At 51.0% G+C, this 15,887-nt stretch overlaps 1 protein-coding gene across 1 annotated transcript in view; it reads right to left on the reverse strand.

The window, feature by feature from the left end:
• Positions 1 to 15,887, reverse strand: part of LOC142245330 (multidrug resistance-associated protein 1-like) — a 261,385-nt gene that overhangs the window by 89,423 nt on the left and 156,075 nt on the right. Inside the window, exon 24 of the mRNA XM_075317960.1 lies at positions 3,933 to 4,243. Coding sequence (XP_075174075.1) covers positions 3,933 to 4,243 — 311 coding nt within the window. The remainder of the gene's footprint in view (positions 1 to 3,932; positions 4,244 to 15,887) is intronic.

Here is a 15,887-nt window from a genome sequence, read left to right on the forward strand (position 1 = left end):
CTAAAACTGAGGAATCCGTACTCCTACGGGAGGGTGTATAGCCAGAAGGGGAGGGGCCTTACACTTTTAAGTGTAGTTCTTTGTGCGGCCTCCAGAGGCAGTAGCTATACACCCACTGTCTGGGTCTCCCAATTAGGAGCGAAAAAGAAAAAAAGTGCTATGTCCCCTGCTGAACGGCTGCAGCGGTCACACGATTGATGGGATGGCGCCATTCTGGGTGGTATGGAGCAGTGATATCCTGCACTATATACAGAGCTGATAACACTGATTGGCGGGGGCGCTGAGTGTTGTGCACCCCACCAATCTGATACTGATTACTTATCCCACTGATAGCTCCTCAGTACTAGAGCACAACCCATGTAAAAATTGGGCAAGCAGCGATTGGGCGGGCCATAGAGTACTGACTGCACATCTCCCAAACCCATAGAAATAGAGGACGCCATCACGCTCAGGTCAGGAGAGCCGCAGCCAAACTGTGCATTATGATCCAAAATTGGACTGATAATCTTGGATGCACCTATGGTGGCGGCACAGTTTCTTACAGATCTACGCAATTTGTCTGGAGGCGGGGGGTGTGAAGACTGTGCAGGTGGCCTGTCTCATGACCATGTCACATCCTACGAAGAGCCGGTGCCAACACTGCTGGAACAAACACTGACCTCTGATTGTCACACCCGGTCAACGTAGGGGTAATTGAACAAACACTATTTGCCCAAAGGGCAACAAGAGGTACCCTAACTAAAGGCAAAAATCAAATAAACTTTATTAAATTATATAAATTGGACAAGGATTAAAAATGGCAGGTGGGAGGCCAATTCTGTATTAGATGAGTGCGGCCGTGGACCAACACTACTTTGGATAATTCCTAACGTAATATGGCTGGCTATCACCTACACTGCCTGCTAAAAACTACCTAATAACTAATAGCCTCCCCGACATGTTTCGCCATGACTGGCTTCATCAGGGGGCTGAGGCTATATATAGGCCGCACTCATTTAATACGGAATTGGCCTCCCACCTGCCATTTTTAATCCTTGTCCAAGTTATATAATTTAATAAAGTTTATTTGATTAGATCTTTAGTTAGGGTACCTAACAGTGCTTGAATGGCACCGCCACTGGAGGAGAGTAAAACACAGATTGAGAGAGGGTGGAAAACCCCTTTAAAACCACTTTTCGTTTAGCTACACAATGTCCTGCCCGGATATGTTACATGATCATGGTAAGTCCACTTTACTTTTTTTTCTGCAGTTTCATTTGAAAAAAAAGTGGATCTGAGTAACCTGGAGACAAAATCTTGGCAAACTGTTCCAGTTAGACACATTTCAATCCTTCCACTGGATAAAACACGACGAGGAGTACAGTATAAGTATTTTGTAGTAATGTTTGTATACTTTATTAAATTTTAAGGGGTTTACAATAACAGGGGACGGGGTAAATGAAGTACAGTGGAACCTTGCTTAACCAGAACAATCCGTTCTGGGAGTGTGCTTGTTAAGCAAGATACTTGTTCAGCAAAGCAAGATTTCCCATAGGAAATCATTACAATGCAGACAATTCCTTCCACAATGTGTTAAATGTCCCATCCTGGTCCCCTATTCTATCATTCCACACATGCACAAACGCGCACAAACGCACACAAACACACACACACACACACACATTATATGCTCACCTTACCTTCCGTTCCATCGCCGGTCTCCTGGGAATTGCTGTTCTCTGGTCGGGCTGTGTATCGGGTAACCATCACGACGAGGAAGGAACTTCCTGCCAGAGCACTGATGTCAAAGGCAGAGCCGCTTTCCTCTGATTGGCCAGCGCGCTGCCTTTGACTAGCGGTGACAGGAACTAGGAAGTTCCTGCTTCGTCGCTATGGATGCCAATGCCTGGAGTGGAGCGGCGCGGCGCACTACAGGACCCAGGAGACCGGCGCTGAAACGGAAGGTTCACATATATTATATGCTCACCTTACCTTCCGTTCCACCGCCGGCCTCATGGTACTTGTAGTTCGCCGCGATGTACCCGGGAACTACAAGAACCATGAGCCCGGCGGTGGAACGGAAGGCAAGGTGAGCATAATACTGTATGTGTGTGCATGCGTGTTTGTTTGTGTGTTTGTGCGTACATGTGTGTGTTTGTGTGAACTGCAAGTGCGGGTTAGAGCGCGGTGAATGAAAGGAACCGGAAGTGTGTGTGGTGAGGATTTCGCTCGTGCAGCAAAGCTTTCTCGTAAACCGGGTTACAAATTTACAGAAAGCTTTGCTTGTTAAAGTGAAATTCTCGTTAAGTGGGTTACTCGTTAAGCGAGGTTCCACTGTATTTAAAATGCATGCTTATGTTGTTGAAAGAACAAAGAAGGGGAAGAAGGGAAGAAAGGGTAGGCTAAAAGTGGATGGGGGAAGAGGTATTGGAGGGGAGGTGGGAAGGGAAGGGGGGAGAATATAGAGGGGGAGGAGAAAGACATTGAGGCAATTCATTAAGTTTCAAACTCAAGCAAGATTATAAACTCATTAATTTAGCACAGAAAATAAACATTCGGAAATAACATGTTACATTTATATTTAGAGAATGTCAAGGAACTAAGTCAAAACAAGGTTTGGCATGTACTTCTGGGACCAAAGAGACCATCTCATTTTATATCTTTGATAGTTTTTTCTTTTAACGCAATATTATACTCAAACTATGAGCTGAAACCCTATCCGTAACTTCTGAAATAGATGGTATTCTTTCTTCTCTCCAGTTGGCTGCTAATAAATTCTTAATAACTAAGAAAATGTGACAGACAATGTATCTATATTTTCTCGTTTGCCTCTAAGGGGTACTTTGCGCGTTGCGACATCGCTACTGCGATATCGTCAGGGTCAAATCGAAAGTGACGCACATCAGGCGCCGGTAACGACGTCGCAATGTGTAAAGCCTAGATGCGCCAATAAACGATCGCAAAAGCGTCGAATATTGGTGATCTGTGCAGTGTCGGACATTTCCATAATTTCGCACCAATAGGAGATACGATGTTCCTCGTTGTGTGTGAAGCTGCAGGAGCGAGGAACATCTCCTACCTGCGTCCACCGGCTACGCGGAAGGAAGGAGGTGGGCGGGATGGTTACATCCCGCTCATCTCCGCCCCTCTGCTTCTATTGGCCGCATGCCGTGTGACATCGCTGTGACGTCACACGACCCGCCCCCTAAGGAAGGAGGCGGGTCGCCGGCCAGAGCGATGTCACAGGGCAGGTAAGTGCGTGTAAAGCTGCCGTAGCGATAATGTTCGCTACGGCAGCTATCACAAGATATCGCATGTGCGACGGAGGCGGGTACTATCGCACTCGGCATCGCTCTCATTGGCTAGCGATGTCGCAGCGTGCAAAGTACCCCTAACCCGATGGAGAGAATGACCCAGAAAATGTGGATAAAAGATCCATTTTTCCCGCAACCTCTCCAACATAGTGGTGAGTTTTTAGCAGAAAACTTGCACAACTTTAGAGGGGTATAGTACCATCTGGAAACACTTTATAATATGTCTCCTGAAGAGAAGCACAGTTGCATAAGTTGTTTCCATGTACTTATAGGGAATTCCTTGTGCAAATCTTTCTCCCAATTATTTAGGTTTAGCTTTTTCTCAAATTCATAATGTTCATTTAGCAAGGAATATATATTACTGGTTTTCCAAATAATTTGCTTTAGTGGATTATTCAATACATTTATTAGGGGTTTAGAAAGCTGAAATCTAGGTTTGTTTGTAAGAAAATATTCTATACGGTACCAAATTTTTTCTCTTTATTTGGGATGTTGAATTTACTTTGTATGTTTTTGAAGGGCAAGATTTTGTTATTTTCTATTAGGTCTTTGTAGTAATGTTTGCTGCAGAGACAGTTTGCGTCGCTCTGTAACATCTTCTCACCGCTATAATCGCATCATTTCCTGACCAATACTCACCTGTACAAAGAAGTAGAGCAGGCCCAATGGTGGAATCATTACGGCGACAATTGGGGTTGCGATGAGAATGATGATGCACGCTCCAATCACATTAAATAACGATCCCATGAACATCTTTATGATCTGTGGAATCATGGAGTCAATTGTGTCCATCTCCTTGGAGAAACGATTTACAAGATTCCCGCTGGGGGTCCGCTCAAAAAATCCCATAGGAAAGCGAAGGACGTTGTGGAGCAAGTCCATGTGGAGATAGCGGGAGGCAAGGATGCCCCCAAGTGAAACAGCCGTTGAGTATCCAAAAACAGCAATGCCTGTAATTAAAGAGACAACATTCATATCCCCAATAATACATCATCATTATTGTACCTCCCAAATTAATAACCCCATTCACAAGTGAAATCTATTTAGAAATGTATGCAAAATAATCTGCCACTTTTAAATATAATACAGCGATCTGGGTATGGTATTTAGACCAATGAAGCTAAAGAAATCAGAATAATTTAAAAAAAAAATAACGGATTAACGGATTTTTGTGTACTCACCGTAAAATTGTTTTCTCTTAGCCATCATTGGGGGACACAGGACCATGTGTGTTATGCTGCCTATCCATAGGAGGACACTAAGTAGATGCAAAAGACATTAGCTCCTCCTCTGCAGTATACACCCCCTGGCCAGGCCAGGCAACCTCAGTTTTAGTACACAAGCAGTAGGAGAAAAAAGAAAAATAGTAAGAACTTATCTCAACAGAGGAACATGAGAAAGAAGGGAATTTTGTTTACTTACCGTAAATTCCTTTTCTTCTAGCTCCTATTGGGAGACCCAGACAATTGGGTGTATAGCTTCTGCCTCCGGAGGCCACACAAAGTATTACACTTTAAAAAGTGTAACCCCTCCCCTCTGCCTATACACCCTCCCGTGCATCACAGGCTCCTCAGTTTTGGTGCAAAAGCAGGAAGGAGGAAACATAAATTGGTCTAAGGTAAATTCCATCCGAAGGATGTTCGGAGAACTGAAAACCATGAACCAAAAGAACAATTCAACATGCAACAACATGTGTACACAAAAGAACAACAGCCCGAAGGGAACAGGGGCGGGTGCTGGGTCTCCCAATAGGAGCTAGAAGAAAAGGAATTTACGGTAAGTAAACAAAATTCCCTTCTTCTTTGTCGCTCCATTGGGAGACCCAGACAATTGGGACATCCAAAAGCAGTCCCTGGGTGGGTAAAAGAATACCTCGATAAAAAGAGCCAAAAACGACCCCCTCTTACAGGTGGGCAACCGCCGCCTGAAGGACTCGCCTACCTAGACTGGCGTCTGCCGAAGCATAGGTATGCACCTGATAGTGTTTCGTGAAAGTGTGCAGACTAGACCAGGTAGCTGCCTGACACACCTGCTGAGCCGTAGCCCGGTGCCGCAACGCCCAGGACGCACCCACGGTTCTGGTAGAATGGGCTTTCAATCCTGAAGGAAGTGGAAGCCCAGAAGAACGGTAGGATTCAAGAATTGGTTCCTTGATCCATCGAGCCAAGGTTGACTTGGAAGCCTGCGAACCTTTACGCTGGCCAGCGACAAGGACAAAGAGGGCATCTGAACGGCGCAGGGGCGCCGTGCGAGACACGTAAAGTCGGAGTGCTCTCACTAAATCTAATGAGTGCAAATCCTTTTCACATTGGTGAACTGGATGAGGACAAAATGAAGGTAAGGAGATATCCTGATTGAGATGAAAAGGGGATACCACTTTAGGGAGAAATTCCGGGACCGGACGTAGAACCACCTTATCCTGGTGAAAAACCAGGAAGGGGGCTTTGCATGACAGCGCTGCCAGTTCCGACACTATACGGAGCGACGTAACTGCCACTAGAAAGGCCACCTTTTGCGAAAGACGTGATAAAGAGACCTCCCGCAGCGGCTCGAAAGGTGGTTTCTGAAGAGCCGTTAGCACCCTATTGAGGTCCCAGGGTTCCAGCGGACGCTTGTAAGGTGGGACTATGTGGCAAACTCCCTGCAGGAACGTGCGGACCTGCGGAAGCCTGGCTAGACGCGTTTGAAAAAATACGGAAAGCGCCGATACTTGTCCCTTGAGAGAGCCGAGAGACAAACCCTTGTCCATTCCGGATTGAAGGAATGAAAGAAAAGTGGGTAAGGCAAAGGGCCAGGGAGTAAAACCCTTATCAGAGCACCAGGATAAGAAGATCCTCCAAGACCTGTGATAGATCTTGGCGGACGTTGGTTTCCTGGCCTGTCTCATAGTGGCAATGACATCCTGAGATAACCCTGAAGACGCTAGGAGCCAGGACTCAATGGCCACACAGTCAGGTTGAGGGCCGCAGAATTCAGATGGAAAAACGGCCCTTGAGATAGCAAGTCTGGGCGGTCTGGGAGCGCCCACGGTTGACCCACCGTGAGATGCCACAGATCCGGGTACCACGACCGCCTCGGCCAATCTGGAGCGACGAGAATGGCGCGACGACAGTCGGACCTGATTTTGCGCAGCACTCTGGGCAGCATCGCCAGAGGAGGAAATACATAGGGCAGTCGAAACTGAAACCAATCCTGAACTAATGCGTCCGCCGCCAGAGCTCTGTGATCTTGAGACCGGGCCATGAATGCCGGGACTTTGTTGTTGTGCCGTGACGCCATGAGATCGACGTCCGGCGTTCCCCAGCGGCAACAGATCTCTCGAAACACGTCTGGGTGAAGAGACCATTCCCCCGCGTCCATGCCCTGTCGGCTGAGAAAATCTGCTTCCCAGTTTTCTACGCCCGGGATGTGAACTGCGGAGATGGTGGAGGCTGTGGCTTCCACCCACTGCAGAATTCGCCGGACTTCCTGGAAGGCTTGACGACTGCGAGTGCCGCCTTGGTGGTTGATGTAAGCGACGGCCGTGGCGTTGTCCGACTGGATTCGGATCTGCCTGCCCTCCAGCCACCGATGAAAGGCCAATAGGGCTAGATACACTGCCCTTATCTCCAGAATATTGATCTGAAGGGATGACTCTATCGGAGTCCAGGTTCCCTGAGCCCTGTGGTGGAGAAAAACCGCCCCCCACCCTGACAGGCTCGCGTCCGTCGTGACCACAGCCCAGGTGGGGGGTAGGAAGGATTTCCCCTGCGACAGAGAGTTGGTAAGGAGCCACCACTGAAGTGACGTCTTGGTTGCAAGGGACAGAGACGTTCCTGTCGAGTGAAGTCGACCTCCTGTCCCATTTTCGGAGAATGTCCCACTGGAGTGGCCGCAGATGGAATTGCGCGAAGGGCACTGCCTCCATCGCTGCCACCATCTTCCCCAGGAAGTGCATGAGGCGCCTCAAGGGGTGTGACTGACCCCGAAGAAGAGATTGCACCCCTGCCTGCAGAGAAAGCTGTTTGTCCCGCGGTAGCATGACTACCGCTGACTGAGTATGAAACTCCATCCCAAGGTACGTCAGTGATTGGGTCGGTGTCAACTTGGATTTTGGGAAGTTGATTATCCACCCGAACTGCTGGAGAGTCGCCAGAGCGACGGAAAGGCTGTTTTGACACGCCAACTGAGAGGGTGCCCTGACTAGAAGATCGTCTAAGTAGGGAATCACCGAGTGGCCCTGAGAGTGAAGGACCGCCACAACAGATGCCATGACCTTGGTGAACACCCGTGGGGCTGTCGCCAGGCCGAAAGGCAGTGCCACGAACTGAAGGTGTTCGTCCCTGATGGCGAAGCGCAAAAAGCGTTGATCTTCGGGTGCAATCGGCACATGGAGATAAGCATCCTTGATGTCGATCAATGCTAGGAAGTCTCCTTGTGACATTGAAGCGATGACAGAGCGGAGAGATTCCATCCGAAACCTTCTGGTGCTCACATGTCTGTTGAGTAGTTTGAGGTCCAGAACGGGACGGAATGAGCCGTCCTTCTTTGGCACCACAAACAAGTTGGAGTAAAAGCCGCGACCATGTTCCTGGGGGGGAACAGGGACCACAACTTCTTCTGTTTTCAGAGCGTTCACCGCCTGAAAAAGTGCATCGGCTCGCTCGGGGGGCGGGGATGTTCTGAAGAAACGAGTCGGAGGACGAGAGCTGAACTCTATCCTGTAACCGTGAGACAGAATGTCTCTCACCCATCGGTCTTGAACATGTGGCCACCAGGCGTCGCGAAAGCGGGAGAGCCTGCCACCGACCGAGGATGCGGTTCGGGGATGCCGAGAGTCATGAGGAGGCCGCCTTGGAAGCAGTGCCTCCTGCGGCCTTTTGAGGGCGTGACTTAGCCCGCCACGCATAGGAGTTCCTCTGGCCTTTCTCCGGCCTGCTGGACGAAGAGGATTGGGGCTTGGCGGAGGGACGAAAGGACCGAAACCTCGAATGTATCTGTCGTTGCTGAGGTCTCTTTGGCCTGGACTGGGGCAAGGAGGAGTCCTTTCCCTTAGATTCCTTAATAATCTCATCCAATCGTTCGCCAAACAATCGGTCGCCAGCAAACGGCAAACCGGTTAAGAACCTCTTGGAAGCAGAGTCTGCCTTACATTCGCGCAGCCACATGGCCCTGCGGACTGCCACAGAGTTAGCGGATGCCACCGCTGTACGGCTAGCAGAGTCCAAAACTGCGTTCGTGGCGTAGGAAGAAAAAACTGACGCCTGGGAAGTCAAAGACGTAACCTGCGGAGCAGAATTACGTGTAACGGCATTAATCTCAGCCAGACAGGCTGAGATAGCTTGGAGTGCCCACACGGCTGCAAAGGCCGGGGCAAAAGACGCGCCCGTGGCTTCATAGATGGATTTCATCAGGAGCTCTATCTGCCTGTCAGTGGCATCCTTTAGCGATGATCCATCTGCAACCGATACTACAGATCTAGCCGCCAATCTAGAGACTGGGGGATCCACCTTGGGACATTGAGCCCAACCCTTGACAACGTCAGAAGGGAAGGGGTAACGTGTGTCAGTAAGGCGCTTAGTAAAGCGCTTGTCCGTAACCGCTCTGGGCTTCTGGACAGCATCTCTGAAGTTAGAGTGATCGAAAAACGCACTCCGTGTACGTTTAGGGAACCGAAACTGGTGTTTCTCCTGCTGAGAAGTCGACTCCTCTACAGGTGGCGGTGGAGGAGAGATATCTAACACCTGGTTGATGGACGAGATAAGATCATTTACTATGGCGTCCCCGTCAGGTGTATCAAGATTGAGGGCAACGTCAGTGTCAGAGCCCTGAGCTGCGACGTCCGCCTCGTCCTCCAGAGAGTCCTCCCGCTGGGAACCCGAACAGCGTGAAGAAGTCGGGGAAGATTCCCAGCGTGCCCGCTTAGCCGGTCTGGGACTGTGGTCCGGGCCGGAGTCCTCCCCATGAGACCTAGGGCCCCCCCTGGGAGCGTGCTGCGGCGCGGGCAGAGAGGGGCCTGGGGGTGAAGATCCAACAGGGCCCGGGGCCTGTGTAGGGACCGGTCTGGACTGCAAAGCTTCCAGCAGCTTGGCAGACCATTTGTCCATGGACTGAGCCATGGATTGTGAGAGTGACTCAGAGTTTTTCAGCAAAGACTGCAAACTCTGTCCCTGCCGCCTGGACAGGTAGAGCAACGGATTCTACCTGAGCCGAGGGGCCCTCTAGTGACCGAGGCTCCGGTTGTGGAAGTAAAACAGGGGTTGAGCATTGCTCACAGTGAGGGTAGGTGGAACCCGCAGGTAACTTAGCCGCACAAGAGGTACAGGTCGCAAAATAACCCTGTGTTTTGGCCCCCTTGCTCCTTGTGGACGACATGCTGTTGTCTCCTAGGAGAGTGATCACTGAGGGTATATGGGAAGGGTATACAGCCCGACCGAACAGAAATATATAAATATATATAGTATCTATTCCGGCACCCTAAGGGGACCAGCACCGGGTGACCGGTGTGGCTTACCGACCGCTAAAAAGCGGAGTGTGTGTCCTCCAGATTCCCTGCCTTAGGTCTCCCAGCGTTGCAGAGCTCTTTCCAGGAAAACTTCCACAGGCAGAGTGCCAAAAAATGGCTGCCGGAGCTCTCAGGGGAGGAGAGAAGCCGTGGGCGGCGTTAGAAAAGTGCGGGAATCTGGAGTCCCCACAGTGATCAGTGAGGGGGGGAGGAACATACAGGATGCCCTGGCCCTCACAGCCGACGTCAGGTCGGCCGTCCCGCCCTGATCCCTGATAGACAGGTCCGGGGGCGGGAGTTTTGCTACTAGGCCACAATTGAAGCCGGGGCCTAAATTTAACACCGCGGCCGACAAACAGGCGCGGTCGGCGCGGAAGTCCGCCGGCCGTCACAAATAAGCAGCTGCTGCAGCGTCCGGGATGTAGGCGCTCCATGCACATCCCCCATGGGGGTACAGAGTACCTTAGTGATGCAGGGCCCGGTCCCTGAGGATTAACCAACTCCTGTCCGACAGATTCCCCCAGGGGCTGCGGAGGGAGCACGGTCCCAGTGACTGGATGACCGCTCAGGATCCCACTTCTCCCAGAGCCGCAAAGGGATGGTGAAGGAGACGGCATGAGGCTCCTGCTTTTGTACCCGCAATGGGTACCTCAACCTTAACAGCACCTCCGACTTAGTGGGGTGAGGAGGGAACATGCCGGGGGCCCAGTGGGAGCCCACTTTTCTTCCAACCGATATAACTAAAATGAGAAGCTGAGTGGATGTGTGCCTCCTTCCACACAAAGCAAAAAACTGAGGAGCCCGTGATGCACGGGAGGGTGTATAGGCAGAGGGGAGGGGTTACACTTTTTAAAGTGTAATACTTTGTGTGGCCTCCGGAGGCAGAAGCTATACACCCAATTGTCTGGGTCTCCCAATGGAGCGACAAAGAAAAAAAGAGTCATAACCAAATAAGGTACTGAGAGAACCAAGGCCCAACAGGGCAACAGGGTAGGTGCTGTGTCCACCAATGATGGCTAAGAGAAAACGATTTTATGGTGAGTACACAAAAATCCGTTTTTCTCTGACGCCTCATTGGGGGACACAGGACCATGGGACGTCCTAAAGCAGGCCATGGGTGGGAAAAATAAAAGAAAGACAACACAACCCTAGGATGAGGAACCAGTCCCAGCCAGTCTGGAGCGCCTACTGAGAGAGGAGCTCTACTGCCGTTTGCAGAATTTTCCTACCCAGATTTGCCTCAGCTGAAACCTGGGTATGGACTCTGTAATGCTTTGAAAAAGTATGTAGGCTAGACCAGGTCGCAGCCTTACACACCTGTTCCACTGAAGCCTGATGCCGAATGGCCCACGAAGCGCCAACTGCTCGCGTGGAATGAGCTTGAGTTGCAAGTGGTAGACTTCCTGGATCGCAGAGTGAATCCAGCGAGCCAGAGTTGCCTTTGAAGCTGCCTGTCCCTTCTTAGGCCCCTCAGGAATGACGAACAAGAGTCCGTTTTCCTAAAGGGGGCTGTCCTGGATATGTAATATCTGAGAGCGCTGACGAGGTCTAACGAATGCAGAGACCTTTCCACCCTATGAACTGGGTGTGGACAAAAAGGCAGAACAAGGTCCTCGTTCAAATGAAACGGGGTAGGAACCTTTGGAAGAAAATCCGGAAGGGGGCGCAGAACCACCTTTTGTCCTGGTGAAAGATCAGAAAAGGCTTGCGGCAAAAGAGTGCTGCCAGCTCCAAAACCCGTCTGATGGACGTAATTGCCACCCGGAATGTTACCTTCCAGGACAGAAGAGCAAGGGAGGATTCCTTGAGAGGTTCAAAGGGGAACCTCTGGAGACCGTCCAGAACGAGATTGAGGTCCCATGGGTCCAGCAGCCATTTGTACGGGGGAACTAGATGGGAAATGCCCTGGAGGAAGGTCTTGACTTGCGGTTTTTGAGCCAGGCGGCATTGGTAGAAGATTCAGGATGCAGAGACCTGCCCTTTAAGGGAGCCGAGAGTCAACCCCGCTTGCAAGCCAGACTGCAGAAAGTCAAGAATTCTGGGGATGGCCAGAGGCATAGGCTGGACGTTAGTTTCCCTGCACCATGAAAGGAAGATTTTCCACGTACGGTGGTAAATGCGGGATGAAGCAGGCTTTCGGGCGCTGATCATGGTGTCCTGAGGGAGATAGATCAAGCCCCGACAGGTGTTCAGGGACATGCCCAGGAAGGTGATGGATCGTGATGGGACCGGGGATGATTTGTCTAGATTCAGTAGCCACCCTAAGCGGGACAGGGTGTCCACAGGGATCTGTATGCTGGTTGAGCAGTCGCGGAAGGAGGGGGCCTTGATGAGGAGGTCGTCCAAGTAAGGGAGAACGACTACTCCCCTAGCGTGAAGGACGCTCATGGCGGCCGCCATGACTTTGGTGAAGACCCTTGGTGCGGTGGCAAGGCCGAAGGGTAGGGCTACGAATCGAAAATGGGAGTCCTGAACCGCGAAGCGGAGGAACTTTTGGTGAGCTGGGGCGATGGGTATGTGCAGGTACACGTCCTTGATGTCTATGGAGGCGAGGAATTCCCCTTCGACCATGGATGCAATAATGGACCTTAGGGACTCCATTCTGAATCTCCGTACGTGCACATGTTTGTTCAGGTGTTTGAGGTCCAGGATGGGTCGAACTGACCCATGCTTTTTGGGGACCACAAAGAGGTTGGAATAAAAACCCCTGAACTTCTCGTCGTCCGGGACAGGTATTATCACTCCTGCTGTTTGGAGCGAGTGGATTGCTGAGAAGAAGGGAATTTTGTTACTTACCGTAAATTCCTTTTCTTCTAGCTCCAATTGGGAGACCCAGACGATTGGGTGTATAGCTACTGCCTCCGGAGGCCACACAAAGCATTACACTAAAAAGTGTAAGGCCCCTCCCCTTCTGGGTATACACCCCCCGTGGGATCACGGGCTGCTCAGTTTTAGTGCAAAAGCAAGAAGGAGGAAAGCCAATAACTGGTTAAACAAATTCAATCCGAAGGAACATCGGAGAACTGAAACCATTCAACATGAACAACATGTGTACCCGAACAAACCAAAAATCCCGAAGGAAACAGGGGCGGGTGCTGGGTCTCCCAATTGGAGCTAGAAGAAAAGGAATTTACGGTAAGTAACAAAATTCCCTTCTTCTTCGGCGCTCCATTGGGAGACCCAGACGATTGGGACGTCCAAAAGCAGTCCCTGGGTGGGTAAATGAATACCTCAAGTTTGGACTGTAAAAACAGCCCTTCCCTACATGGAGGCAACCGCCGCCTGCAGGACTCATCTACTTAGGCTGGCATCCGCCTAAGCGTAGGCATGCACCTGAAAATGCTTGGTGCAGGTGTGGAGACTCGACCAGGTAGCCGCCTGGCACACCTGCTGAGCCTTAGCCTGGTGCCGTAATGCCCAGGACGCACCCACGGCTCTGGTAGAATGGGCCTTCAGCCCTGATGGAACCGGAAGCCCAGTAGAACGGTAGGCTTCAAGGATTGGTTCCTTGATCCATCAAGCCAGGGTGGATTTTGCAGCCTGCGACCCCTTGCGCTGACCAGTGACAAGGACAAAGAGTGCATCCGAGCGGCGCAGGGACGCCGTGCGGGAAAAGTAGATTCTGGGTGCTCTACACCAGATCCAACAATGCAAAGCCATTACATATCGATGAAATGGATAAGGATAAAAGGAAGGTAAGGAGATATCCTGATTGTGATGAAAAGGGGATACCACCTTAGGGAGAAACTCTGGGATCGGGCGCAGCACTACCTTGTCTTGGTGAACACCAGGAAGGGAGCTTTGGATGACCGCGCTGCTAGTTCGGACACTCTCCGAAGAGACGTGACCGCTACCAGAAAGGCCACTTTCTGTGAAAGTCGAGAAAGTGAAACATCCCTCAGAGGCTCGAAGGGCGGCTCCTGGAGAGCAATTAATACCCTGTTCAGATCCCATGGGTCTAACGGCCTCTTGTACGGAGGGACAATGTGATAACCCCCCTGCAGGAACGTGCGTACCTGAGGAAGTCGTACTAGGCGCTTCTGAAAGAATACCGACAGCGCTGCGACTTGTCCTTTAAGGGAGCCGAGCGACAAACCTTTTCCCAAACCAGATTGCAGGAAGGGAGGAAAAAGGAGACAATGCAAATGGCCAGGGAGACACTCCCTGAGCAGAGCACCAAGATAAGAATAACTTCCACGTCTTGTGGTAGATCTTGGCAGACGTCGGCTTCCCAGCCCTTCTCATGGTGGCAATGACGTCTTGAGATAATCCTGAAGACGCTAGGATCTCGGACTCGATGGCCACACAGTCAGGTTCAGGGCCGTAGAATTCAGTGGAAAAAAAAACCGGCTCTTGGGACAGTAAGTCTGGCCGGTCTGAGAGTGCCCACGGTTGGCCGACCGTGAGATGCCACAGATCCGGGTACCACGACCTCCTCGGCCAGTCTGGGACGACGAGGATGGCGCGGCGGCAATCGGAGCTGAGCTTGCGTAGCACTCTGGGCAACAGTGCCAGAGGTGGAAACACATAGGGTAGCTGGAACTGCGACCAAACCTGAACTAAGGCGCCTGCCGCCAGAGCTCTTTGCTCGTGAGACCGCGCCATGAAAATCGGGACCTTGTTGTTGTGCCGAGACGCCATTAGGTCGACGTCCGGCATCCCCCAGCGGCTACAGATTTCCTGACACCCTTCTGGGTGCAGAGGCCATTCCCCTGCGTCCATGCCCTGGCGACTGAGGAAGTCTGCTTCCCAATTTTCTACGCCCGGGCTGTGAACTGCGGATATGGTGGATGCTCTGTCTTCCACCCACATCGCTAAAACCATGAAGCCAAACGATGTGATGAATTCTTTGCTATATTTTCTTTATTTAGGCCAGGTCTACGCGTTTCAAAGGCATGTCCGCCTTCTTCATCAGGACAAAGGAAAAAACAGCATAATGCTGTTTTTTCCTTTGTCCTGATGAAGAAGGCGGACATGCCTTTGAAACGCGTAGACCTGGCCTAAATAAAGAAAATATAGCAAAGAATTCATCACATCGTTTGGCTTCATGGTTTTAGCGCAGTGTTAAACCCGACTTTCTTATCCATTCATGATTCCCTGTTGCATCATCGGGGCTGCTGCTTGACCATTTTCTGCATACATAGGAGTTGTGCCTGTCACAACTTCCATAGGTGAGCACCTGTTTTCATTTTCTAAGCCTGCATTGTTTGCCAGATAAGACCCTATGTGCGCTTTTCTCTCCACAGCATTTTGATTCCACCCACATCAGAATCCGCCGGATTGCCTGGTAGGCTTGGCGATGCGTGTTCCGCCTTGGTGGGTGATGTATGCCACCGCTGTGGAATTGTCCGACTGAATTCGGATCTGTTTTCCTTCCAGCCACTGCTGGAAGGCTTGCAGGGCAAGATACACTGCCCAGATTTCCAGAACATTGATCTGAAGGATGGACTCCTCTGAAGAGAGTCCTTGACCGTCTGAGAAGGGAGACGTTCCTGTCTAGGGACGTCGACTCCCCAACCCATTGGCAAGGCATGTCCCATTGAAGTGGACGCAGATGAAACTGCGCGAAAGTGACTGCCTCTGCATGAGGCGTCTTAAGGGGTGTGACTGGCCTTGAAGGAGAGACTGCACCCCCGTCTGTAGTGAACGCTGCTTGTCCAGCGGAAGCTTCACTATCGCTGAGGGAGTGTGAAACTCCATGCCCAGATATGTCAGCGATTGGGTCGGTGCCCGATTTAACCTTGAAAAGTTGATGATCCACCGGAAACTCTGGAGAGTCTCCAGCGCCACGTTCAGGCTGTGTTGGCATGCCTCTTGAGAGGGTGCCTTGACAAGTGGATCGTCCCAGTAAGGATCACAGAGTGACCCTGAGAGTGCAGGACTGCTCCCACTGCTGCCCTGAACTTGGTGAAAACCCGTAGGGCTGTCGCCAGACCGAAGGGCAGGGCTACGAACTGAAGATGCTCGTCTTCAATAACGAAACGTGTCAAACGCTGGTGCTCTGGAGCAATCGGCACGTGGAGATAAGCATCCTGATGTCTATTGATGCTAGGAAATCTCCTTGAGACACTGAGGCAATGACGGAGCGGAAGGTTTCATCCGGAACCGCC

This window comes from Anomaloglossus baeobatrachus, chromosome 7 (assembly GCF_048569485.1).
Source record: "Anomaloglossus baeobatrachus isolate aAnoBae1 chromosome 7, aAnoBae1.hap1, whole genome shotgun sequence".
In the NCBI taxonomy this organism is placed as follows: domain Eukaryota; kingdom Metazoa; phylum Chordata; class Amphibia; order Anura; family Aromobatidae; genus Anomaloglossus; species Anomaloglossus baeobatrachus.